Here is a 26,892-nt window from a genome sequence, read left to right as displayed (position 1 = left end):
TACTGTTTAGACATTCATGATGACCCTAGTCCCAGCTGGACTATATGTATTCTGAAGTACTGCTTAGACAAGTGACTTGCTTGTGTGTTTACAGTACATATGAGTAATACGCATGCCTCAAGACTTCTCACAGTCATACACCCTAGCTGGCACCTTCCCAAGTGTCCTTTCACTGGAGTGACAGCTGACATGTCAGAGGTGCTGAGTGTGGAGAGGACAGTTTTGACGTTTCTGACCGTAGGGGGTTCAGGGCAGCAGGTCTCCATTTAATCCCAGTACAAAGGTGCTGGGTCTTGGCCACACAACTGGGGCTAGGGATGATGATGGTCTGGCCAAGCCATAGACCTTCACTCACCTTTACCTCACCATTGGTCAACACCTCAAAGTACAGGGCATTAGCCAATCAGATAGGCCATTCGCAGCCATTGTAGGCAGTTGTATACTGTAGAGGACTGTGAATGGTAATGACAGCACAATGTACATTATTTGACTTAATAGGACACATTTTTGGACAATGATAGTCATTCTGAGTGAGAAAGCTTTTTATACATTGACAAAACAGCTGTTATGGGAATAACACACTTGACTCATACTGTGGTTATTGAAGAATGGTCATCCTAACCTTCACTGTACAGACCTAACAGATTGGGCTATCACTCTTTAGTGTGGGCCAGAGCAATATACAGTAGAGATAGAGAGGTATACTGTAGATGGCTCTGGTATTAAATATGACGGTCTCTTCTCTCTGACCCTCAGGCACCAGCCCACATGCTCCAGGCAGCATTCGTGTGTTGCCCTCGGTGACCTCGGCCAACGTGTCCTGGGAGCCGGGTTATGACGGAGGCTTTGATCAGACATTCTCAGTGTGGTACGGCCCAGTGTGAGTACTCCCAGCATGCTCTAGTCTACCATCAGATCTTATACTCAGATTGCAGTTGATTCCCCTAATAGAGGTGGAGGGACAGGACAGAGACTTTGGGGATTGATCTTTAATAGAAATTATTTGTAGGGATCTGATTTGTTATCAACAGGGCTGTTTTAGTGACCGTATTACCGCCACACTGGTGGTCACAAGTCATGAAGCCAGTAAAATTCCACATTAACATTTAGCCACGGTAATTAGGCTTCTCCGAGCTCTGATGCTGCTGCTAGTCGTTACTAGTTTACCAAACTTGCTTACTGCCTGGTACTCAGCACTCTATTGTCCCTCTAATCACTCTGACATCAATGCAAATGTAATCAAAAATCTAATCAAACACTTCATGAGAGCCCATGAGCTCCTGTTGCGCAACATTTCTATAGGCTATGCAATTGCGCGAGAAAACAGAGTGATGGCCTCTATTAAAAAGAGGAGGATCCCATCAGCTTTCTATAGGCTAGGCCTAATATATCTATTTATCAACCTTCCTAATATTAAGCACATTGCTTATCTTTACAACAGTAGTATAGCCTACCTGGCTGGCATGAAAATAAACCACGGGGAAAAACGTTGTAATGATCGTCGTTGGAATTAGACCAAGATGCAGCGTGGGGTAGGTTAATTAATCATACTCTTTAATGATAACCAGAAAACCAAGAAAGAGAGAACCAATGAAACATACAGCCTTGTAGGGCTCAACAGCAACAATGTTGATGGGAAAAAAGGTTACCTAAGTATGATTCCCAATCAGAGACAACAATAGACAGCTAGCTGCCTCTGATTGGGAACCACACTCTGTCAAACACAAAGAAATACAACACATAGAATGCCCACCCAAATCACACCCTGACCAAACCAAATAGAGACATAAAAAGGCTCTCTAAGGTCAGGGCGTGACAAGTGTCCTCCATTCACTATTTAAATGCATAGATTACATGTTTCGATACAGGTGCATGATAATGGTCCATTCTAAATCAAAACAAATGTCACATATAATATTTAGTATATGTAAAGACAAGATGAAATCAAGAATAGTCTGATGGGTGACAATATTAGCCTGTCACGTGTACCTTTTTCAGGACCCTATCTTAGAAAGATAATTCGTAAAAATCCAAAACTTCACAGATCTTCATTGTAAAGGGTTTAAACACTGTTTCCCATGCTTGTTCAATGAACCATAAACAATTAATGAACAGGCACATGTGGAACGGTCATTAAGACACTAACAGCTTACAGACGGTAGGCAATTAAGGTCACAGTTATGAAAACTCAGGACACTAAAGAGGCCTTTGTACTGACTCTGAAAAATACCAAAAGAAAGATGCCCAGGGTCCCTGCGCATCTGCGTGAACATGGCTTAGGCATGCTGCAAGGAGGCATGAGGACTCCAGATGTGGCTAGGGCAATAAATTGCAATGTCTGTACTGTGAGACGCCTAAGACAGCGCTACAGGGAGACAGAACGGACAGCTGATTGTCCTCGCAGTGGCAGACCACGTGTAACAACACCTGCACAGGATTGATACATCCGAACATCACACCTGCGGGACAGGTACAGGATGGCAACAACAACTGCCTGAGTTACACCAGGAATGCACAATCCCTCCATCAGTGCTCAGACTGTCCTCAATAGGCTGAGAGAGACTGGACTGAGGGCTTGTAGGCCTGTTGTGAGGCAGGTCCTCACCAGACATCACTGGCAACAATGTCGCCTATGGGCACAAACCCACCAAACTGGACCAGACAGGACTGGCAAAAAGTGCTATTCACTGATGACTCACGGTTTTGTCTCACCAGGGGTGATGGTCGGATTCGTATTTATCGTCGAAGGAATGAGTGTTACACCGAGGCTTGTACTCTGGAGCGGGATTGATTTGGAGGTGGAGGGTCTGTCATGGTCTGGGGCGGTGTGTCACGGCATCATCGGACTGAGCTTGTTGTCATTGCAGACAATTTCAACGATGTGCATTACAGGGAAGACATCCTCTTCCCTCATGTGGTACCCTTCCTCCAGGCTCATCCTGTAATGACCCTCCAGCATGACAATGCCACCAGTCATACTGCTCGTCCTGTGCGTGATTTCCTGCAAGACAGGAATGTCAGTGTTCTGCCATGGCCAGCGAAGAGCCCAGATATCAATCCCATTGAGCACATCTAGGACCTGTTGAATCAAGGGTGAGGGCTAGGTTCAATCCTCCCAGAAATGTCCGGGAACTTGCAGGTGCCTTGGTGGAAGAGTGGGGTAACATCTCACTGCAAGAACTGGCTAATCTGGTGCAGTCCATGAGGAGGAGATGCACTGCAGTACTTAATGCAGCTGGTGGCCACACCAGATACTGACTGTTACTTTTGATTTTGACCCCCCCTTTGTTCAGGGACACATTATTCCATTTCTGGTAGTCAAATGTCTGTGAAACTTGTTCAATTTATGTCTCAGTTGTTGAATCTTATGTTCATACAAATATTTACACGTTAAGTTTGCTGAAAATAAAAGCAGTTGACAGTGAGAGGACATTTCTTTTTTTGCTGAGTTTAGATTGACATAGGCCAGTGCTTTTGCTGTACGTTAGGCCTACTCATCTTGTTGGCTGACGAAAAGTAAATGTGGACAGTTCATCCAATATCTTCAATATGCTCCTCGGAATTGGATAAGGACGCACGCAGTTGCGTCCCCGTTGTGTCTGTCTTAACAGAAAGACAGACCCAATCACTGACAGAGAGCAGTGTGAGTGAGAGGCGCTTCGGATTGCGCAGCACACTCAGGGAGAAGGGCACAACGCAGCACTCCAGGCCGCAAAAGGCATGGATTTTTCTAGGGTGCATGACGGCCAGAAAGGGGATGCCGTGGTGAAATTCGAGGCATTATCAAGTGCTTGTCAAATTGTGAATGACAGAATACTGGAGTGTGTACAGCCTGCACAAAAAAAACAAAGCAGAGCTCATGCCTTTCAAGTTACTTTTTTCAAATCATCATTAGAGTCTCATCATCCAGCGTTACAATGTATTCAAATCATAACATATAGCCCAACGTTTGTAGAACAACTAAAGTTACATTAATAACTCTCAATTAAGCATATAGGAGAACCTATTTATTTGTTAACTGCTCAACACAGAATAGCCGCATGTGCGCACTCCCCCAAATCGTTTGGAGACGATATTTATAATTTATTCAGCTTTGTTTGATTGTATTGTAAACCTTCTGTTTTCAACTCTCTAGAGACAGCAGGAGCGGTAGAGATACTCTGAATGATTGGCTATGAAAAGCCAACTGACATTTACTCCTGAGGTGCTGACCTGTTGCACCCTCGACAACCACTGTGATTATTATTATTTGACCTCGCCAAACATTTGAACATCTTGGCCATGTTCTGTTATAATCTCCACCCGGCACAGCCAGAAGAGGACTGGCCACCTCTCATAGCCTGGTTCCTCTCTAGGTTTCTTCCTAGGTTCTGGCTTTATAAATACATTTGATTGATTGATTATTCTTCATACTATAAAATCATATAAAATAATGCCACAGAATTATAAGCAAATCTTGTCTGCTAAATTAACTAGTGTAGCCCACAGCCATTTGGCATAGCCACATCAGGACCTAACATAACCTGACTAGGACTGGCGGAACCCCTCGCCAACAGCCAATGAAATTGCAGGGCGCCAAATAGAAATCAACAGAAATCTCATAAATATCTCAAACATACAAGTATTAGGCACCATTTTAAAGATACAATTCTCGTTAATCCAGCCACAGTGTCTGATTTAAAAAATGCTTTACAGCGAATGCTCCACACACAATTATGTTAGGTCACCACCAACTCACAGAAAAACCTGGCCATTTTCCAGCCAAAGAGAGGAGTCACAAAAAGCACAAATAGAGATAAAATTAATTACTAACCTTTGATGATCTTCATCAGATGACACTCATAGGACTTCATGTTACACAATGCATGTATGTTTTGTTCGGTAAAGTTCATATTTATATCCAAAAATCTTATTTTACATTGGCGTGTTACGTTCAGTAGTTCCAAAACATGCAGAGAGCTACATGAATTCACAGAAATACTCCTAATAAATGTTGATGAAAATACAACTATTATACATTAATCTTTAGATGCACTTCTCCTTAATGCAACCGCTGTGTCAGATTTTAAAAAAAACGTAATCGTAATGAAAAAGCATAATCTGAGAACGGCGCTCAGAGCCCAAACCAGCCAGAGAATTATCCGCCATGTTGGGTAGTCAACATTATTCATAAATAGCATTATAAAAATTCACTTACCTTTGATGATCTTCATCAGAATGCACTCCCAGGAATCACAGTTCCACAATAAATGCTTGTTTTGTTCGATAATGTCCATCATTTATGTCCATTTATGTCCAATAGCTTCTTTTGGTAGAGCGTTTGGTAAACTAATCCAAAAGCGCGATCTGGTCCATTCGGATGAAACGTTCAAAAAGTTATATTACAGGTCGAAGAAACTTGTCAAACTAAGTATATAATCAATCTTTAGGATGTTTTTATCATAAAAGTTCAATAATGTTCCAACCGGAGAATTCCATTGTCTGTAGAAAAGCAATGGAACGAGAGCTACCTCTCAAGTGAAAGCACGTGACTGAGAATGAGGCTGTAGACAGACCCCTTAGTCAAACAGCTCCCATCCGGCCCCCCTTCACACGAGAAGCCTGAAACAACGTTTTAAAGACAGTTGACATCTAGTGGAAGCCTTAGGACGTGCAAGATAACCCATATCTCACTGTGAATTCGATAGGGGCTGAGTTCAAAAATTACAAACCTCAGATTTCCCACTTCCTGTTTGGATTTTTTCTCAAGTTTTTGCCTGCCATATGAGTTCTGTTATACTCACAGACATCATTCAAACAGTTTTAGAAACTTTAGAGTGTTTTCTATCCAATACTACTAATAATATACAAATATTAGCATCTGGGACTGAGTAGGAGGCAGTTCACTCTGGGCACGCTATTCATCCAAAAGTGAAAATGCTGCCCCCTATCCCAAACAAGATAAGGACAACTGAGTATGCTATTCTGTTCTTCTGAAATAAATCATGGAATTATTGTGAAGGTGTAGGCTAAATTACATGGATTTATTAGCCTACCATCCATTTAAAAAAAAGTCTATGTGTGGAACCCAGGAGATGCTAAATGTGCTTATGTTAATTATAATCGGTCAATAAATGTGCCTATGTTAATTATAATCGGTCAATTACCGTGAGACCGACAGTTCTTTGCTTGACAATCACCGACTGACAAAATGTTGTGACCGCTACAGCCCTAGTTATCAATAAGGAAATATTGATAATTTAATTACTTTAATTATTACAACGGTATCCAGGGGGAAACATATAACAGTATCCAGGGGGAAGCATACAACGGTATCCAAGGGGAAGCATACAACGGTATCCAGGGGGAAGCATAAAACCGTATCCAGAGGGAAGCATACAACGGTATCCAGGGGGAAGCATAAAACCGTATCCAGGGGGAAGCATACAACGGTATCCAGGGGGAAGCATATTATGGTATCCAGGGGGAAGCATACAACGGTATCCAGGGGGAAGCATACAACGGTATCCAGGGGGAAGCATACAACTGTATCCAGGGGGAAGCATACAATGGTATCCAGGGGGAAGCATACAATGGTATCCAGGGGGAAGCATACAACCGTATCCAGGGGGAAGCATACAACCGTATCCAGGGGGAAGCATACAACTGTATCCAGGGGGAAGCATAGAATGGTATACAGGGGGAAACATACTATCATCAACAGACAGGTACTACAACACTATTTTGACAGCACAATGCTAATGGTTTATTACTCAGTCCTTCAGTAATATCACTCAGTTACTCAGTATTTGTATTTACATTGTTTGCATTGTTGAAGAGTTGGGCATACAGTAAATCACAGAAGATGCATAATTAATGTGTTCATTCATTTATTAAAGGCGTAATGGAAAGACATTGCAGTAACATTCTATTAGGCAACATCCACGAGGTGCCATAAAATCAGCATTATCATTTGATGTACATGTCAGCAGTCATACGAGCCATACTGTGTTGAATGGTGGCTGCGTGTGAATAATAATCTGATAGAAGTGGTGCTTTTGGCAGTCTAATATTAACAGCCATTCTCATCCATCTCTCTGTCATGGCCTGATGACACCTTAATGGACATTTTTTTGACAGTAATATTAAACCATGTGCTTTGAGGAACATTGCATATACATGGAGACATCTCTTGTGTATTTACATAATGAATTACTTTGTACAGAGAGCTGTTACTATAAATGTACGAGTCAAAGTGATCTAATTACCTTTAGTTTAGATTACAGAGATGGTGACGTGCATGTGAAGAGGACATTAAACAGAGTGAAATATAGCCTAGCAACAGTATTGTATTGCAACACTGTGGCCCATTGCCTGTGTAGTTTGACAGAGGCACACTACATAAGACTGTCTATCTAATGTACACCATATATGCTATCTGAGGGGTGCAGGTTAGCTAGTATTGATACCTCTCTCTGTGTTTCTGTCCTCCAAGGTTGAAAAAGGAGAATTTTGGCCCCCATGACTGGCACTCCATGCCGGTGTCGGGGTCTCAGACGTGGCTGGTGGTGCCGGGGCTGGAGCCCAGGACAGAGTATCAGTTCAGCGTCCTGGCACAGAACAAGCTGGGCACAGGCCCTTTCAGCGAGGTTGTGACGGTTAACACAGTAGGTAGGTGGCACCAGCGCCAGAACAACTGCCTACACTGGACTGATACTGTATGCCTATACTTGTATTTTGTATTTATTAAGGACCCCCATTAGTTCGTGCCAAAGCAGCAGCTACTCTTCCTGGGGTCCAGCAACATTAAGGCAGTTATATACAATTTAAAGTGTTACATGACATTACATTTCATAACACTTTTCTGTTCCCACAGGCCACTACTCTACTATCACATATCTACAATACAAAATCCATGTGTATGTGTGGATTTAGATACCTAGATTTTACTATTTGTAATGCATGTTTTTTTAGACAAGGCATATATCATAAGCTATAGAGTTAACTTGAAATATAAAATATTTGTATTTAAAGGTTTACACATCAGTGTGTCCATTTCAGACATGTCATTTTGATTCTGTATGCTCACAATATCATTGAAACTACTGCTCTCTAGAGCTATCTTCTAGAATGCAGTTTGTAATTGCTCTCACCATCTTCTGTTTATCTCTGATTGATCACATGTGAATGTATGGGTTTGTTATGGCTGTTTGAATAATATGAATTGCTTAACTTCCTTCCAAAACTGGTCTGTTCTCTTGTCCCCTTAGTGTCTCCCCTGAGTACCCCTGAACCACAGGTGCTTCTTACTCCACCACGGTGCCTCACAGCCAATCGCACACAGCACGGCGTCCTGCTCACATGGCTCCCGCCAGCCAATCACTCCTCGCCTGTCGACCGCTACATCATGGAGTTCCGTCTCGGGGAGAGGTGGGAGGTCCTCGACGATCTAATCCCTGCCGCTGAGACTGAGCTGATGGCCAGGGACCTAGTCCAGGTAAAGGATCGTAAATACCTAAATGTATAAACAATGCTGTGTGTTTATAGTGACAACTGCCAATGTGTAATTAGTGTCATGGCTCAGCTGTCTACAAGATAATAATGAACACTTTACAAATGACTTGTAAATCCTATATAAATAATTTAAGGTATACCTTCATGTATACTCAAACTGTTATTGCTATTATTTTGGGGTAATGACACCGTTATTTTGAGACAGGGGTTATGCTGAGGGGAATTGGACTGTGGATGTATTATGTGTGTGGAATGGACAGTGGAGGAGTGTGTTGTCTTGTGTCCCTGGCAGGAGTCCTGGTATGAGTTCAGAGTCATGGCCGTTATGGATGACCTCATCAGTGACAGCAGTAATGTGGTGGGAGTGTCCAGCACAGGTAAGTGTTACACCAAATATATTACACTACAATTCAGAATTAGATTAAGAGTATATTCAAATAATATTCCCAAATAACTACAATGGAATGGAATATTTTTAAATGCTGCTGATATGTCACTCCATTAAATCCATTTACCTCCATGATATTGGTGAAGTTCATGATTTGAAGTCCATTTCCACCCCCCATTTCTGAACCCCTGGGTACCTTTTCCGCTTCAGATCCCTTCCCCCCTACGGAGGTGACTGAAGAGGGGTTGGCGAGGCCCGTGGTAGCGGGCGTCGTGGCAACCATCTGCTTTCTAGCGGCTGCGGTGCTCTTCAGTACTCTAGCAGCCTGCTTCGTCAACAAACAGCACCGACGAAAACTCAAACGCAAACCAGGTATGCCTCCAATTCATCTAAACTGTCTAACTTCTACTGTCCATTCACTGGTCTTGGTTGTAATCTCTAAATCTCTGTTTTGTCTCTTCTAAGACCCTCCCCTGTCTGTAACACACTTCAGGAAAAGCATTGACTCACCGTAAGTACTAAAAACAAACCCAGAGAGATTAAAAAACAGGAGCCAACCTTTTGAGCTCATATGCCGATTCACAATGCAGTAGTCACTGGATTGAATTTAGATGCAACAATAAACTCCTCTTTACCTGTCTTAAGAGTTATTGTTATGGCCTCTGTTCACTTCACTCCTGTTCAGGACCAACTGTCAGGGCAGGGTATCTTTGCTAGGACAAGAGTATGGTTTGGATGTATATTGTGTGTATGTCAAAGGTTTGGAGAGAGGTCTATGTTAAAAGGAATTGGATGTGTTGACTTGCATTATAATGCATGTTCCAGTTGTTTATATCAGAATAGTGAAGTCTAGTCCTCTTGTGACTCCGTGATGGTCCCTCCTGTGTTGTGTGGAGGTTTGGCTTAGTTGACAAATGACCGTGGCCCATGTCATTTGTGTGTCTCCCACCGCAGGCCTCCTCTCACCCCCTTGCCCGGGGTAGAGCCCTGCTGGGACGCGCCAGCCAGGAGCAGCTACATGTCCCCACCAGCCAGCTCCCTGTGAGTGCTTAGCTCCTTGCACCATGCCACAGTGTGTGTTGTGCTGCACTACGCTATGCTGGCTTGGCTGCATGGATAATAAATGAATTTTATAGATTTGATTTACTTAGTGCTCTGCTGGCCTAACCGCATGCACAGTATACATTATATGCACCGTATAGGGATTTGTGTTTGCGTTGGCTCAGCTGCATGCACTGTACTGTGTATATGCACTCTATAGTTGACTGTGTTGTTTACAATGCTGCTCCTGGTGTGTGGCAAATAGAAAAAAAAGGGCTAGTTGGATGTCATCTGCTTTATTTTTATGACATAAAAGCATTTGGCGCAGCAAATGTTCCCAACAAGACAAATGGCCCTCGGTTTTTAAAAAGTTATATGAGACGGTTGTCATGGCTGCTTGGTAACGGTTCCTTTCTCATACTTTCGCTGGGGCTACAGTCATTAGCTTCAATGCTAGCAGAATGCACGGGATACTATCAGGTTGAATACAAATTAAACAGGTGTATTTGCTTTGACATGGTGCCATGGCTTTGGATTTTATCTGTCTAACATAGTAGTGATGCCTACTGTGATTAACATGCTATTTTACTGTGTACAATTACTGTAGGCAGTTTATTGATGAATAACTGCTGTTTAAGGGGTTCATTATGAAGACATCATGTTTGAGTGTCTGCCTCTGTGTTGGTTGTGTCTGACAGGCTGTCCTCTGGGAAGATCAGTCCAGAGAGCTCCCCTCCCGCCTCGCGGCCCCAATCCCTGTCCTCAGATGGGGCCCATGGCCCGGGCCTGTACGTCAGGAGGCTGCCAAGCCCTCAGAGAGACAAGGACAAAGAGCTCTCCTTCTACAAGAAAACCAAGCGTGCCATAGCCAGCAAGAAGTACAGCGTGTCCAAGCACGAGTCAGAGGTCACCAGCCCCATCGAGCTGATCAGCCGCGGTCCCGATGGTCGTTTCAGCATGGCCAGCCCACCATCAGCCCACCGCCGCATCCAGGGCTTCCCATTCGCCGAGGAGTCCGACATGTATCCTGAGTTCCGGCAGTCGGACGAGGAGAATGACTTTGACCCCGGGCCCCTGCCCCCGATCATGGCCACGCTCCGACCACAGCTCTCCCCAACATCCTCCAGTCTGGAGTCCACGCAGCCCCCCAACTACAGCCCCCGCCTCCACAGGCCCATGGAAGGTATGAGCTTTGTGGAGGGCAGTGGGCATCATGCTGCAGGGCAGGCCCCAGCCTCCCGCTACAGGGATTTTCCACAGGTCCCTTTCTATGGGTATCTAGGCAGCCGCGGGGAATCGGGTATACCCCCACCTTTTTACATGCCTGACATCAGTCCCCGTAGTTCCACTCTATCCTCCCCACCAGGCACTGCTGACGGGGGGCCCTACGGCTATCCCTCCATCCCAGAGGAAAGGGAAGAGATGGAACTCCATCATCAGTACACTGCCTCTGGCCATTCCCTACCACATACACACAGTACTCCCCCTCGCTCCCCTCGCTCACCTGACAGCTGGCAGCCTCACGAGTTCCCCTTCCTGGGTCTGGAGGGGCCCCACTTCATTTATCCACCTCACCACCCCTTACATCATCACCAGGACCTTCCCGATCCTCCACCGTACCCCCCTCTCCACTCTCTCCCCCCCAGCCGCCTGCACCTCCCCAGCCCTCGGCTCCTGCAGCTGGAGGTCCCAATGGCTCCACAGAGCAGGGACCGACCCCCAGGCCCCCCAGCTAGGCACTTAGCTATGCAACAGGCCCAGAGTCTCGGCCAGCTCAGACACACGTCCCATGGTGTGGGTGTACCAGTGTTGCCTTACCCTGACCCGGCAGCCCGTGAAGGGAGCCCAAGCACAGCCCGTAGCAGCAGCCCCCAGTCCTGGCTCAGCCCGAGGTCAGGGCGTAGGACAGACCCCTCCCTGCCCCCGCTGGTCCTCCAGCCCTCCCGCCTCTCCCCCCTCTCCCAGAGCCCTCTTAGCACTCAGCCAGGTTCTCCAGATATTCTAGTCCGCCCCCCGCCCCGCCCCAGCATCCTCCGCACATCCCACTCTCTGGAGATGCCTGAGATCACCCTGCACCCCCAAGCCACTGTCAGTTTCTCCCGAAGGTCCTCCCTGGCCACCTCACCCACCCAGGGCCAGCAGGGAAGCCGCAGGCCCAGCCCCAGTTACCGTGCCCACATGTCCTATGCCTCCACCGCAGCCAGTTATCCCTCCCAGTCCCCCTCTCCCCCTTTGGAGGGCAGGGATGTGTTCGGGCAGTGGCCGTCCCAGAGAAGGACAGAGGAGGAGATGCTGCCCTCAGAGCCCTCCCAGCTCCAGATATCCGCCTCAGGGTAGGTGACCTACACCGGTCCGGCAGGGACAGCAACGCATTAACTAACGCACATAACAAACTTCTCCAACCTGGGCACTCAATTCTTAATGTATCCCCAGTTTATAGAATATGACGTAATGTTTTACTTTTGGCATACCAATAATGCATATTTAGGCTTATATGCAGAAAGCATGTATTTGCATCTGGCACACATCTGATCAGTCATAAACAAGTTATTAATAAAAAAAATTGGCAATATACCCTTCTGAATCAAGGCAAATGATACAATTCATACTCACTTTTAAAGTGTGTCCTTATGACACATTTTGAAATTTAACCCTAGAACAAGTCACATCTGATTGATATTGATCTTTGAATTCTGTAATTATTATTTATAAAATATTTGTGTTGTTCTCTGTATGGCGACCCATTTTCAGAAGAAAATGTGATTTTTAACTGCCATAGTTCACGGAAAATACTGTGTGCTAAAGAAAATGTTGACAGGAAGCCTAACCTAGAATGTGTAAAACGTTACAATTGCATTAAAATGCAATCTGCAACAAAGGATTTCAGGTGGCAGATTGATTGATTGAAAACTCTGAATACTAGTGTAGTGAGGTAATATTTATTCTTACATATATAGTGGATTTCCTTGTATTATTGCCCACCTATGACATCTTAGTAGAGGCTTTCCTTGACTGCTACTGATTTTTAACTGGTGGTAATGACACTGTAGCTAAACAAAAAAATGGCGATTGAGTGAGACCTACACTTTGAGTGCCTTCCACCCCTCAAACAAAATGTGAAATGATCAAGATAGCAAAGTTATTTTAATGATATTCAGCATCATTATTGCCCACATAAGCCTTCTATTTCAGGAATTATCTTCACACATTTGAACATTTGAAAATCTGAGATTTATGACGAAACACCTGTTTTTAATATTTTTTTTTACCTGAGACCATTTGGACAACTTGATCATTTCTAATTATTAACTGTTACACCCACATAGTCATACAGTACATGCTCTGCAGGACAATAGAAGACATACAAGAGAGCAATATACCTGAGGCGCATATAATCCTCCCCTTTTGTCTGTAGACCTACATGCTTCCCCCCTTCCCCCTCACACCCACCTCCTACCTTTCTGAATCCCAGGGATTTCCAGGTTAGCGTAAGAGGTCATGCTCTTTTTCCACCCCTTTACAGTGTCGTGGTCAAATGGGCAAGTATAGTGTAGGGCTGCTGGTTTGTACAGTATGAGAGCTCAGGGGTCTTACCTCATCTGTTTTTGATTGATCTCAGCTATCTGGGCAGCGTTGTTGTGAGACGGTCCCCTACGCCGCAATAGGTAAGGGTCGGACCCATGTCGGAGAGGGGAGGCGTCAGCAGGGGAGGGCTCTAATCACTCTCTCCTTTAAAGGGGAATCGCTGACTTTGGGTTGAGCCTCTTTACTCGATTCAAGTTTGCTAGCTGTAATGCTAACTGCTAACATACAGGTTACATTTCCTACAGTTCTTTGGCACAACATGCCTGCTGTCGAGCACAGTGATTAGGCTGGTGAGCAATATTAGGAGCTGTTTTGGACTGTGAAGCAGTATTTGAAATACAGGCACGGTTTCCCTGCACTCAAAAAAGCCTTGAATCAATAGAGGACCCAGATTACTGATAGACTGGAGTATTCCCCTTTAAAGTTTTGTTCCATGTGCAAAATGCCATGCATGCCTTCTCTAAATATCTCTCTTTTGACTCAAACGTATAACAATAATTCTCAAGACTAAATTCTTCGTCACATTCGTCGTCTTAAGTGCTTTCGTTTCTGTCATGTGACTGTTTTTAATGGCCATTTCCTCTTCCTGTCATGTGACTGTTCTTTAACGGCCATTTCCTCTTCCTGCCATCTCCTCCCGTCAGCATGGTGAAGCCTCTGTACACAGTGTTCATGTTGATGAAAGTGTGCTGTACAGTGTTCATGTTTTTTGGAAATGTACTGTAGCTAACTCACTGTGGCCCCTGCACACAGTATTTGTGATTATGAATATCTACTATTTATCTAACGAGGAATGCTTTAATTATCATATTTGTCTCCCCTCTCTGCTAATGGCTCTCAATCTCTCTCTCTCTACAGTGATGATGGACAACACCTCTAAACCTTTGTGTTCCTACAGTATGCCTTTTGAAACAATATGTTTTGGCAGAATCACTTGACTTTAGATATCGTCAAGTTAGGTTTTGAAGCAGGTGTATTCAATCCATTAAATTGCAACAAACATTAAATCTCATGAACCTGAACGTAAATGTTTGGTGTTCATGAGGTTATTTTGGGTCTTAGTATCATTACTTGCATCTTTCTATGATGGACTGAAAACAAGAGTATTCATTATGAGGTAAAAGTATTTTTCAAAACAGATACCTTTCTGTGTAAAGCTCATCAACGTCCTTCAATTTAACACGGATTTACAATTAGCCAATGATAGATACTGCTCATCTTTAACACATTAAACTATATTCAGTATTAGGGTGATTTTGATTGATATGTCATTCATTGAATGAAAATAATCCACATACCGTAGCTCTATCAAAAGATGAGAATCCTCTTTGTTGCCCCACTCAACAAAACAGACAAGCCATGGATTCTCACTGTAGAGCAAGAGGAGCAACTCAGTAACTATAGAAACGGAAGCCTTTCTTATGTAAACTGCTATTACAAATACAGTATAGAGATTATTTTCATTTTATGGGTATCTGAAGGTGACAAATATTCCTTCATAATCTTTTTGAGAGTTAACACAGTTCGTCCCATAGTACTTTATTAATTCCTCACAATCTAAAGCCAATGAATTTCTCAACAGATCATCAGTTTATTTATGATTCAATATTACAGAGCCTTTTGGAATCAATGTCCTCCTGACTCCCCATCTGACTAATCACTGAGAGGATAGCGCCCCCCGGTGGTGAGTTAATGTAAAGCATGTGTGTTGTGCCTGTCTTCTCCTCTTTCTAGGGAACCTCTAGGTGCGTCTTGTGATCCTGCCGGGTCTGAGAGCTTACAAACACTGCTACACCACTGTATTACTAAAGCCAAGAGAGTGGCTGCCAACACCAATAACAACTCCACTTCCAGGAGAAGAACAGGTCAGTCTCTGAACTAAAGAATAGGCCACAGGCCGACACACAACTGTTAGAAGTACCAATAAGAATAACATTTAGTGAGTTCATTGTAGCCTTGTCCCAAATCCGTTTGTGCTGTAAAGCCAAATCCAATCATTGTCATGCCTATGTATACTTGTTGGCTTTACAGCACTTAGACAAGTCAGGGGCCATACGAAATGCTTCTGTGTTGTATCCTCAATAACACTACCTCTCCCTCACTAGGTGTGTCTCCCTCTCAGACCCAGCAGCAATCCCAGACTACCCCGGCTCACAGAGAAGATCTCTACCTGCACAGGAAGAGGAAAAGGCAGAACAGGAAGAGCCCGTATCTCTTTTTGTCCTCCCTCCTGCGCCGCAGCAGACGCTCTGAGGAGGACCAGGCGGCCATCCTGGCCAGTACAGACTCAGACGGGCCCAACTACGGGACCCTACACTGACCACTGACCAGTATGTCCACTGCTGTCACTCACAGACAGCCCACGCCATGGGACGTGAAACTACATTGACCCACCAACCTAGATCTCCCTATAACTCCCATACACTGATGCTGATAATCATATGATTAATTCCATGTAGCGTTTGGTAGTGGATAACCTGTCTCTAGCGTTTTCCTAATCATTTAGAAACAAAATAAAGATGTTTTCCGTGTCTCCCTGAGGATAATGTAGTGAGGTCACCAGATAAAACATCTGTAATGTAAATACATCAAATAATGGTAAAGGGGAGAATCTCTTCTATTGTAGGAAAGTGCATTGATCTAAATAATTCACAACACCTTAAAAGTCACTGGTCAGGAGGAGTCTATCTGAGGTGTTACAGTGACGCCGTGGACTATAAAACCTGGTGCGTTCCTTAAACAAGGACCTCGGTCTACCTTTCCTACAATTCAAATAGTGTCAGTATCTAACACAGGGTTCTTATCACAAAATATACCTCAGAGTAAGCGTAGAATTGCTGTAATTCTAGTGGTATATACTGTACGTATTTTGCATTATTTATATAGTATCATACACTTCCCATATGAAATGGATGCTATGGCCTGAAATCTGATTTTGATCCGCATTTAATATCGATCCCAATCTGCATATTTAGCTTAATCCCAAAATAATATTATCATCCAATACAAGGCGTGATATGATATTGGTACATTTCAAACCACTAAAATACATATCCTCACTCTCTTGCATGTTGGCTCAAAGCCTTTAACCATGTGATCAAATCCAGTAAAGTTGAGCCTATGTTCTTCTTGCTAAGACATACAGTAACCTTGTGTTCAAAAGAGGCCAAATGTACACTTGATAGGGTGAGGACAGAAAAGGGATGAGGAAATGTGATGTCTATACAGTGTTTTTCATTAATATGGAGGAAACCTCGAGTCACTTGTGGAATATGGCACATCTCTAGGTGCCTTGTTTGCCTTTTCTCTCTTGTTTTTGAAAAGTGAATTAACTGCCTTTTCCTTCGCCTTCACGCATTCTCTCTCTCTGTTGGGACTCATTATAAAATCCAGTCTGACCTGGTGCTGACTCAACTTTTTCTGCCAAGGACACCTAGCTGTGAGGAAGTGGTACTGAAGGTGCATTACTCTGATTCTTTTATAAAAAAAAATATCTTGACTGTGTATATTCTACTAATAGACCAGACCTATAATAACAATTAGTGATTATGATAAGTGTTATTCATTTCAGGTTTCAAATTGTGGTAATGTTATAACATAGATAAAAAAAAAAAATCACAATTAAATCAACATTTAAATGTAAATGGTACAGAAGTAGTTATTATGCAGAAAGTGAAACTTGCCATTGATGTTCATATTTCAAAACAACTGTAATACTTAATACTGTATTGAAAGATCTGATTGCTGTTGATTTATTATGCGATTTTAACCAATGGGCTTGTTAGATGACAAGTGACAACATTTGTGTTACAATAACTAAGGTGAAACTCAAGGTGGGGTGGCTGTCTCGACTCGACTGTTTATCTCTCTAACAACGGTATAATATTACCTGCTAGCTATTTCTCTGTATGTTTATTCATTTTAACACTAACCGATAATGAATGTATGTTTTGCTGTACAGGAAATGAATGTCCTGATGTCACAGTACAATGGATGACCTTTCACATGTGGTGGTATTAAGTTTAGGTTTAATTGGCTAGTTGGCACAATAGATTGATTTGATTTATCTCAAGGTGCTAGCTGGTTAGCCAAGGAAGAATGCTTTCCTTTACACTGATGGTTACTGTTACCATTTTCTTCTCACCCTGTAGACTAGACCTATTAGAGAGAGCTTTACGCTTACACACTGACAAGATGAATCACTGGAAGACATTGATGTTTTAAACCCATTTGTCTGACTTGGAGTCACTTTTATCTCTACGGATAGCAATTCAGGAGTTGAACTAGCCATAACAACTCTCTGAGTGTATGTTAATTAATACCCTCTCTGCTTACTATAGAATACAATTCAGTGATCAAATCTACAACTTTATCTGACCTCTTCACTCACTTTCCAACATATTTTCTTTTGAATTAGTGAAATAGTTGTTTGAAATTGATACATCAACATGCATATTCTAAGAATTGGTTATATGTAAGATATGAGGAAAATCTATATTTATAATGTATACATGGTGTGTACTGTATTTGTAAAGATGAAACTAAACAGAAAGATTTTCTGTCCATGTCAATTCTGCTTGAGGACAAAACTCTAGATACAGAATTAAAGCAAATTATATTAGATGTGATGAAAGTATTTGCTTTAAGGTATGAAGTGGATAATATTTATAAAACATCTTAAGGTGCCTCTTTTGTCATATTTTCGGAGACATTGTTTTACATTTATGGAAAAGTAAATGTTAGCACAGAACAAATGTGTTATTGTCATTTGGGTCTGTTGGCTGCACAAGTTCAGTAGTATTTCTTCTGTTGTATAGTATGTGAATGAATACCAATTTGAAAAGCTTTAGAAGCATCAACGTGTTGTCGCTGGACTAAACCTTATCTGGAACAGAAAACAATGTTTATTTTCTCACGAGCACACAGGTAGATTTACTCATGATCACTTGCCTTCAGATGTCCCAAGTATGAGAAACAAAAGAGAGGCCACATTTTTCATTGAGCCACAAACAATGTCATAGTTATGGGGTACTGTATGTGCTGCAACCGAAGTCGTGTTTACATTAGCTAGAGATGACATACGTGATACTAGGACGTAGTTGCTTTCAACATTATGACTTGGTGCTATGTTTAACTCTGTGGTGCTGTAGATCAGAGGCCTAATCTCTTGAAGTCCTCTGTGTTTTACTAACTCAACTAGTTCCATCGTTGTAGGTCCTATTAGTAAACTCGTGTGATTGGCAATGAGCAAATTGTATTGATTGTGGAATCAGATAGTGGCAATAGATAGTGTGGTGACATTCAAAAAATACATCAAAGAGACTTAGAATAATGTAGCAATGGAACAATAGTTAGTTTCTGTCTCTGTTACATCCTCTGTCTGTGCTTCCAGGGTACCCTCTCCAAAGTGTTGTACTTGTGTTGAAGGGGAGATATAATATCCAGATTAGATGGGGAAACCTACTTGGTGTGAAGTTATTGATCAGTACTTTGGATCAGTATTAAATATGTAACAGCAGACAGGGGAGGGAATCTGAGCCTATGGTCAGGGCATGAGAAGGTTGTTCTACACTACACACTTCCTACAGGTCAAAACTATTTTTGATTGACAGCACTGTTTTCAAGCACACTACTGCAGGGGCATAACCTTCTTATGTGATATCTCTCCACTGTTGTCGCAAAGTCTCCTATTGGGGGACAGTATTGTACAGTATAGCCAATAAGAATATTCATCAAACAGCGTTTGTATTTAAGCTGATTCTTCTCGTATGTTTTGGTAAAGCTGATTCTTCTCGTATGTTTTGGTAAAGGTATTTCTGACACATTCTCCATGTAGAATTTTACTAATGTATGTAGTCTTCCGGGCTCTTTTGCTTAAAAAAAAACATATAGTATGTAAGAGGGCTACTTTGGAGGTACAGATGTAGGATCTTAATTTGAGCCAGTTTGCTACTGCAGGAAAATAAACCAGCAAGAGAAAATGTGAATTATTATAACGATTATATTTAATGGACATTTTTTAGGGGTTGCAAAAATGTTCTTAAAGAGAAAATAAAGTCTGAAATATCAAAGTGGAAATTACAAACTTCAGAAGCCTTTTTAAACCTCAAATACACTACAAGTCTGAAATATCCTGCATTGAAGGAAAGTTCTCCTGCAACAGGGCGATCAAATTAAGATCCTGTTCTGTTAGATCGACTTTTGTTTTGTGTTTTTCTGCCCTAATGCTTTTAGTGCAGGAGCTGGTATGATTATACTTAGAGCCAATTTGATTTAACTATATTTATCTTGCATGTAGAGACAATACAAAAAACATATTCAGCAATCAGTCATAAACTTTCAACCTGGTTGTGATCAGACAGAAATTGGAATATGTAGTATTTTCTATGTTCTCTGTTTTTCCATGTGTACCATCACTGAGGAAATAGAATGTATTATTACTGTACAATAAGCGCTACATCTTTGACTGTTTTTACTAATGCTCCTCATCCTCAAGCCAGTAGTGGTTAAAGGAAGAATATGTAGTCATGTCATAGCATATTTCATCCTTTGAGCCGTGTGCGTGCTGTATATCACACGTTTACATTCTATATTTTATGTTGACGTCTTCTGCGCATAATCTGTTTCAATATGCCTTTTTAACTGAAACAATTGGTTGATATCAGACTGTTCATATGTAAATATTCCGAAGCAAAAACATAAAATACCTTTTACTTTTTGTCTGTTTTAGAATGATAACCTGCTGATAATTTGGAGCTTCATCATTCAGTTCTTTTGGATTGACATCAGGAATTATTTTCCACTTAACTTTTATGTGAGCAATTAACTCATCTACTGTATGGTGCTGTACCAAAGCCTTATGTAAAATACTAGTCTGTGTTGATTTTCTCTTTTGCCACTGTTGTCCAGGGAATTCAATATTGCCTGGGATCACATGTTACTCACTTCATGTTCAACTGCCATGGAACGTTGTTCTTCAGAATAAACCCTGATACCACCAGTGGCTTCTAGATGATAGGTGACAGAAGCTTATGACCTGTGGCATAGGTTTATTAAAAAAGGCATTGGCAAATTTTTTGTAACATTGGCTCATGAGCGGTTTGACGTAGACATACAGCATGTTCTATGATGATCCACGGCATGTCCATGAGAGGTGGAAAGCAGCTGTTCATGTCCATCATATGTCCATTTCCAACGCTTAGTCCAATGTAATATTTTCCTCTCAAATTTTTGTATTTTGATATAATAAAAATCTAAAACGTGCTTATGTATATGTTTGCGTTTTTGGATTAACAAACTAAAATGGATTTTCTGTCTGACCTTCTGTCTGAACTGCAGAGGTGTAGTTTCAACTACTGGACACAAGGTGTGAGTGTAAGAGAGCCAGACACCATGACTGGGTGCTAGATAATTTATCAGGTCAGGAAAAAGTATTTATTTTGAGTATTTATATATATTATCGTGAGGCTATCTAGTCGGATGTATACAGTTCATACAATTGGTATATAGTGAGTTATAGAAAAGTCTGACCATACAAGGTACTGTAGGCCTCTATCAAATTAAGATTATGTTAAATTGAAATCACTTCCACAAGTTGCTAAGTGGGATTATTTCCATTTATAGTATATAACAAAGTATTTTTCAACTACTGTGTGAAACCTGGAAGGTCAGTCATGAGTCTAGTGTTAAGATAGCTCCACCACCCAATGACCAAACTGTGGAGAGATACCGACAGTGAATGATTGGCCTTTGCAGTAATGTTCAAATTCCTTTCTGGCTTTGCAAAAAATGATCCCTTTTGAGTCTGCATATACACAGAATATACCAGATATTAGGAACACCTTCTTGCTTAAAAATATATTTTTAATCGGTCTCCTCCCTTTCATCTACACTGATTGAAGTGGATTTAACAATAAGGAATCATAGCATTCACCTGGATTCACCTGGTCAGTCAATTTCATGGAAAGAGCATATGTTTTTAAGGCAATTTGAATTAAGCAAAAGACGTTTGGTCTCTTAGGCCTTATTGTTGGTAATAGGTACACACAGATGATGTCATTAGTATATCACCTGTGTTCGGTGTGTTTATCTTTATTTTACAAGTTAAGTTGAGAATGTATGTTTGTAAATGTATTATATAGACCTTATAGACATCATTGACTTTAAGTTTATATACAATGCATTCAGAAAGTATTCAGACCCCTTGACTTTTTCCACATTTTGTTACGTTACAGCCTTATTCTAAAATAGATTAATCTACACACAATACCCCATAATGAGAACAGTTTTTTCAAAATGTGTGCAAATTTATTACATATAAAAAACTGAAAGATCACATTTACCATTTACTCAGTACTTTGTTGAAGCACCTATGACAGTGATCACAGCCTAAAGTCTTCTTGGGTATGATGCTACAAGCTTGGCACACCTGTATTTGGGGAGTTTCTCCCATTCTTCTCTGCAGATCAATCAATCAGTCACATTTATTTATAAACCCCTTTTTACATCAGCAGATGTCACAAAGTGCTATACAGAAACCCAGCCTAAAACCCCAAACAGCAAGCAATGCAGATGTAGAAGCATGGTGGCTAGAAAAAACTCCCCAGTGAGGCTGGAACCTAGGAAGAAACCTAGAGAGGAACCACGCTCTGAGGGGTGGCCAGTCCTCTTCTGGCTGTGCCATCACGTCTGACTCAAGTGACGCACCCCTCCTAGGGACGGCATGGAAGAGCACTAGTAAGCCAGTGACTCAGCCCCTGTAATAGGGTCAGAAGCAGAGAATCCCAGTGGAGAGGGGAGCCGACTAGGCAGAGACAGCAATACCGGTTCGTCGCTCCAGGGCATTGCCATTCACCTTCACACCCCTGGGCCAGTCTACACTCAATCATAGGACCTACTGAAGAGATGAGTCTTCATTAAAGACTTAAAGGTTGACACCGAGTCTGCATCTCTCACATGGATAGGCAGACCATTCCACAAAAATGTAACTCTATAGGAGAAAGCCCTGCCTCCAGCTGTTTGCTTAGAAACTAGGGACAATACGGAGGCCTGAGTCTTGTGACTGTAGCGTATGTGTAGGTATGTACAGCGGTACCAAATCGGAGAGATAGGTAGGAGCAAGCCCATGTAATGCTTTGTAGATTCGCAGTAAAACCTTGAAATCAGCCCTAGCCTTAACAGGAAGCCAGTGTAGAGAGGCTAGTACTGGAGTAAAATGATCAAATGTTTTGGTTCTTGTCAAGATTGTAGCAGCCATGTTTAGCACTAACTAAAGTTTATTTAGTCCTTTATCCGGGTAGCCGGAGAGTAGAGCATTGCAGTAGCCTATTCTAGAAGTGACAAATGCACGGCTTTGATTTTCTGCATGATTTTTGGACAAAACATTTATGATTTTTGCAATGTTACGAAGATGGAATAAGGCTGTCCTTGAAATATTCTTGATATGTTCGTCAAAAGAGAGCAGGGTCCAGAGTCCAGGTCCTTCACAGTTTTATTTGAGATGACTGTAAAACCATCAAGATGAATTGTCAGATCCAACAGCAGATCTCTTTCTTTCTTGGGACCTAGAACTAGCATATCTGTTTTGATTAAATGTTTTTTTTTTAAATTGCCAACATCCACTTCCTTATCTCTGAAACACAGGCTTCCATAATAGGCAGTTTTGGGGCTTCATCATGTTTAAACAAAATGTACACGTGTGTGTCGTCCAGCACTAAGGTCTAGGAGCTCGAGGACAGAATTTGGTCAAGTGCAGTCTAGGTGCTACGATGGGGTATAAAACCAGAGTGAAGCATTTCAAATACATTTTTCTTCAGGAAGCCAGTAAGATGCTGCGCAACAGCTTTTTCTATTTTTGGGAGATTCGATATAGGCCAATAGTTTTTTACCTTTTCCGGTACAAGGTTGGGCTTTTTCAAGAGAGGCTTTATTACTGCCACTTTAGTGAGTTTGGTACATATCCGGTGGATAGGGAGCCATCTATTATGTTCAACATAGGAGGGCCAAACACAGGAAGTAGCTCTTTCAGCAGTTTAGTTGGAATAGGAGCTTGAATATGCAGTTTGAAGCTTTAGAGGCCATTACTATTTTCATTCTTCGAAAAAGTTCATGAATTCATCACTGCTAAAGTGAAAGCCATCCGCTCTTGGGGAATGCTGCTGTTTAGTTAGCTTTGCAACAGTATCAAAAATAGATTTTGGATTATTCATTCTCCTCAATTGGATCATAAAAATAGGATGATCACGCAGCAGTGAGGGCTCTTCGATATTGTACGGTACTGTCTTTCCAAGCTTGTCGCAACACTTCCAGTTTGGTGTAGCACAATTTCTGTTCCAATTTTCTAGAAGCTTGCTTCAGGGGTTTGGGATCATCTCAAGCTCTGTCAGGTTAGATGGGGAACGGGGGGACCTCAGACTGGGGTGAATGTTCACCTTCCTACAGGACAACGACCCTAAGCACACAGCCAAGACAACGAAGGAGTGGCTTCGCTACAAGTCTCTGAATGTCTTTGAGTGGCCCAGCCAGATCCCGGACTTGAACACGATCGAACATCTCTGGAGAGACCTGAAAATAGCTGCGCAGCGACGCTCCCCATCCAACTTGACAGAGCTTGAGAAGATCTGCAGAGAATAATAGGGGAAACTCCCCAAAAACAGGTGTGCCAAGCTTGTAGCATCATACCCAAGAAGTCTTGAGGCTGTAATCGCTGCCAAAGGCACTTCAACAAAGAATATCTCGTTTTTTTTTAATACATTTGCAAAAACTTCTAAAAACCTGTTTTCACTTTGCCATTATGGGTATTTTAGAATAAGGCTGTAATGTAACAAAATGTGGAAAAAAGGATACCTTTTGAATGCACTGTACATGTAGTTTATTCATACTGACATATAAAATCAGCACTTTCAAATAAGCAATTTCCAAGATTTTACTGAGTTGCAGTTCCTATAAGGAAATCAGTCAATTGAAATAAATAAATTTGGCACTAATCTATGGATTTCACATGACAGGGCAGGGGCGCAGACATGGGTGGGCCTGGGAGGGCATAGGCCCACCCACTTGGGAGACTGGCCCACACACTGGGAAGCAAGACCTAGCCATGCAGAATGAGTTCTTCCCCACAAAAGGGCTTTATTACGGTCAGAACTACTCCTCAGTTTCATCAGCTGTCCACATGGCTGGTCTCATATGATCTTGCAGGGGAAGAAGCTGGATGTGGAGGTCTTGAGCTGACGTGGTTACACGTGGTCTGCTGTTGTGAGGCCGGTTGGAGGTGGCTTATGGTAGAGAAATTGTCACGCCCTGACCTTAGAGAGCCTTTTTATGTCTCTATTTGGGTTGGTCAGGGTGTGATTTGGGGTGGGCATTCTATGTTTTGTTTTTCTATGATTTTGTATTTCTATGTTTTGGCCGGGTATGGTTCTCAATCAGGGACAGCTGTCTATCGTTGTCTCTGATTGGGAACCCTACTTAGGTAGCCCTTTCCCTCTTTTCTTTGTGGGAAGTTAACTTTGTTTGTGGCACATAGCCCTTAAGCTTTATGGTTGTTTTTGTCGGTGTAATCCTAATAAAAAGGAATATGTACGCTCACCACGCTGCACTTTGGTCTACGTCATTCAACAGCCGTGACAGAAATGGACATTCAATTCTCTGGCAACAGCTCTGGTGGACCTTCCTGCATTCAGCATGCCAATTGCATGTACCCTCAACTTCTGTGGCATTGTGCTGTGTGACAAAAAGGCACATTTTAGAGTGGCTTTTTATTGCCCCGAGCACAAAGTGCACCTGTGTAATGACCATGCTGTTTAATCAGTTTCTTGATATGCCACACCTGTCAGGTGAATGGATTACAAACACTTTACATGTTGTGTTTATATTGTTGTTCAGTATAACAGAAGCAGTAATATGCATAGTAATAATGGACTGTATTTACACTGTATTTACAAATATGAAGTCGGTAATGGCACTCAGTAGAATTAAGCAATAATGCCCGATGGGTTGTAGTATATGATCAATATACCATGGCTAAGGGCTGTTCTTAAGCACGACGCTACTCGGAGTGCCTGGAAACAGCCCTTAGCCATGGTATATTGGCAAGACACCACAAACACCCCAGGTGCCTTATTGCTATTATGAAATGGTTACCAATGTAATTAGAGCAGGACAAATAAATGTTTTGTCATACCCATGGTATACGGTCTAATATACCACGGCCTTCAGCCAATCAACATTCAGGGCTCGACCCACCCAGTTTATAATGAATTGTATATATAGTAGACCAGCAGTGTTGATGATTAGTTGATTATTTGAATCAGCTGTGTAGTGTTAGGGCAAAAACCAAAACGTGCAACCCTTGGGGTCCCCAGGACCGGGTCTGGAAAACAATGCCTCCCCCCCCAAGCCTAGCTAACTTTATCCACCTAGCTAACGTTAGCATTAGCCACTTAGCTAACATTAGCCACAACAAATTGGAATTGTTAACATACAGTTTAGTACATTTAAAAAATTCGTAACATATTGTACGAATTTGAATTCGTAACATATCATAGAAATTGTAAATCGTTACATATCAAACAAAATGGATGATGGACATTCACAAATTAATACATACCATGCATACCATACCATACCATTCGAAATGTAACATGTCATATTAATTGTAGTGTCCCGGATGAACATTTACTATGTTATGTCTAACCCTGAATCCAGGTTGCAACATAGGTGTGTGTGTGTGCACATAACCTACAGTATATACTACTGCAATCCACTGTTGAAATAGTTGACAAGGCTCCTTTTTGTATGCCAATAGCAAACATCTTTCATCTCATAAATCACCCATGACATAGTACACATAGATGTGTTTCTTTGTTAGGAGTGGAAGAGCGATTGAAACCGGTTTTCTGATGTACAAGGACAGTTGAGGGCACTAGGACTAGAGCAATTTCAGGAATCATTTATTTACCTTGCTGGCGCGTACGCGCCCAGCCGAGTTGTGCGCGTTCGCAGCGTTGGGTGCAGAACATACGAGGCTACGGGTTCTATCTCGCTGTCCCTTCTGTAGGACATGTTCACTGACGAATCCCATATTTGTTTTATTCTCACTGAAGCAGTGCGAACTGGGCTTCGTAGTGGGATGCTGAAAAATACAAGTCATTGCTGTCGAAAACCTCAACAGTAGTAAAGTGCGCGGCACACTGCGGCTAAGAGGATATAGAGAAGAGACCCTTGGTGTGGTGGTTTGTCCTGCGGTTACAGGTATGTTTAAAAGACCATCTCCAAGTGTTACCATCGTCGTCATTCTTGTGCTTTGTATTGAATTTTTGTATTTTAGGTGAGCGAGAAAGATAGGATGTGAATGAATGTTGTGGCTTTTGAAGGTTATGACATAT

At 42.1% G+C, this 26,892-nt stretch overlaps 1 protein-coding gene across 2 annotated transcripts in view; it reads left to right on the top strand.

Annotated features, from left to right (window-relative positions):
- The window catches only part of LOC139382847 (protein turtle homolog B-like), a 73,799-nt gene extending 53,029 nt beyond the window's left edge, over positions 1 to 20,770 (top strand). Inside the window, exons 12-20 of one of the 2 annotated variants that reach the window (XM_071127085.1) lie at positions 757 to 880; positions 7,475 to 7,650; positions 8,250 to 8,476; positions 8,786 to 8,870; positions 9,092 to 9,253; positions 9,347 to 9,392; positions 10,621 to 12,255; positions 15,242 to 15,372; positions 15,613 to 20,770. In XM_071127085.1, coding sequence (XP_070983186.1) covers positions 757 to 880; positions 7,475 to 7,650; positions 8,250 to 8,476; positions 8,786 to 8,870; positions 9,092 to 9,253; positions 9,347 to 9,392; positions 10,621 to 12,255; positions 15,242 to 15,372; positions 15,613 to 15,827 — 2,801 coding nt within the window. In that variant the 3' untranslated portion in view covers positions 15,828 to 20,770. Of the gene's footprint in view, positions 1 to 756; positions 881 to 7,474; positions 7,651 to 8,249; positions 8,477 to 8,785; positions 8,871 to 9,091; positions 9,254 to 9,346; positions 9,393 to 10,620; positions 12,256 to 13,541; positions 13,588 to 14,365; positions 14,900 to 15,241; positions 15,373 to 15,612 lie in introns of those variants that run through there. The other variant, XM_071127086.1, reaches the window with a different exon arrangement.
- Positions 20,771 to 26,892: the final 6,122 nt, after the last annotated feature.

This window comes from Oncorhynchus clarkii, chromosome 24 (genome assembly GCF_045791955.1).
Source record: "Oncorhynchus clarkii lewisi isolate Uvic-CL-2024 chromosome 24, UVic_Ocla_1.0, whole genome shotgun sequence".
Lineage (NCBI taxonomy): Eukaryota > Metazoa > Chordata > Actinopteri > Salmoniformes > Salmonidae > Oncorhynchus > Oncorhynchus clarkii.
Note: the sequence above shows the minus strand (reverse complement) of the source record. Positions and strands in the feature narration are given on the sequence as shown.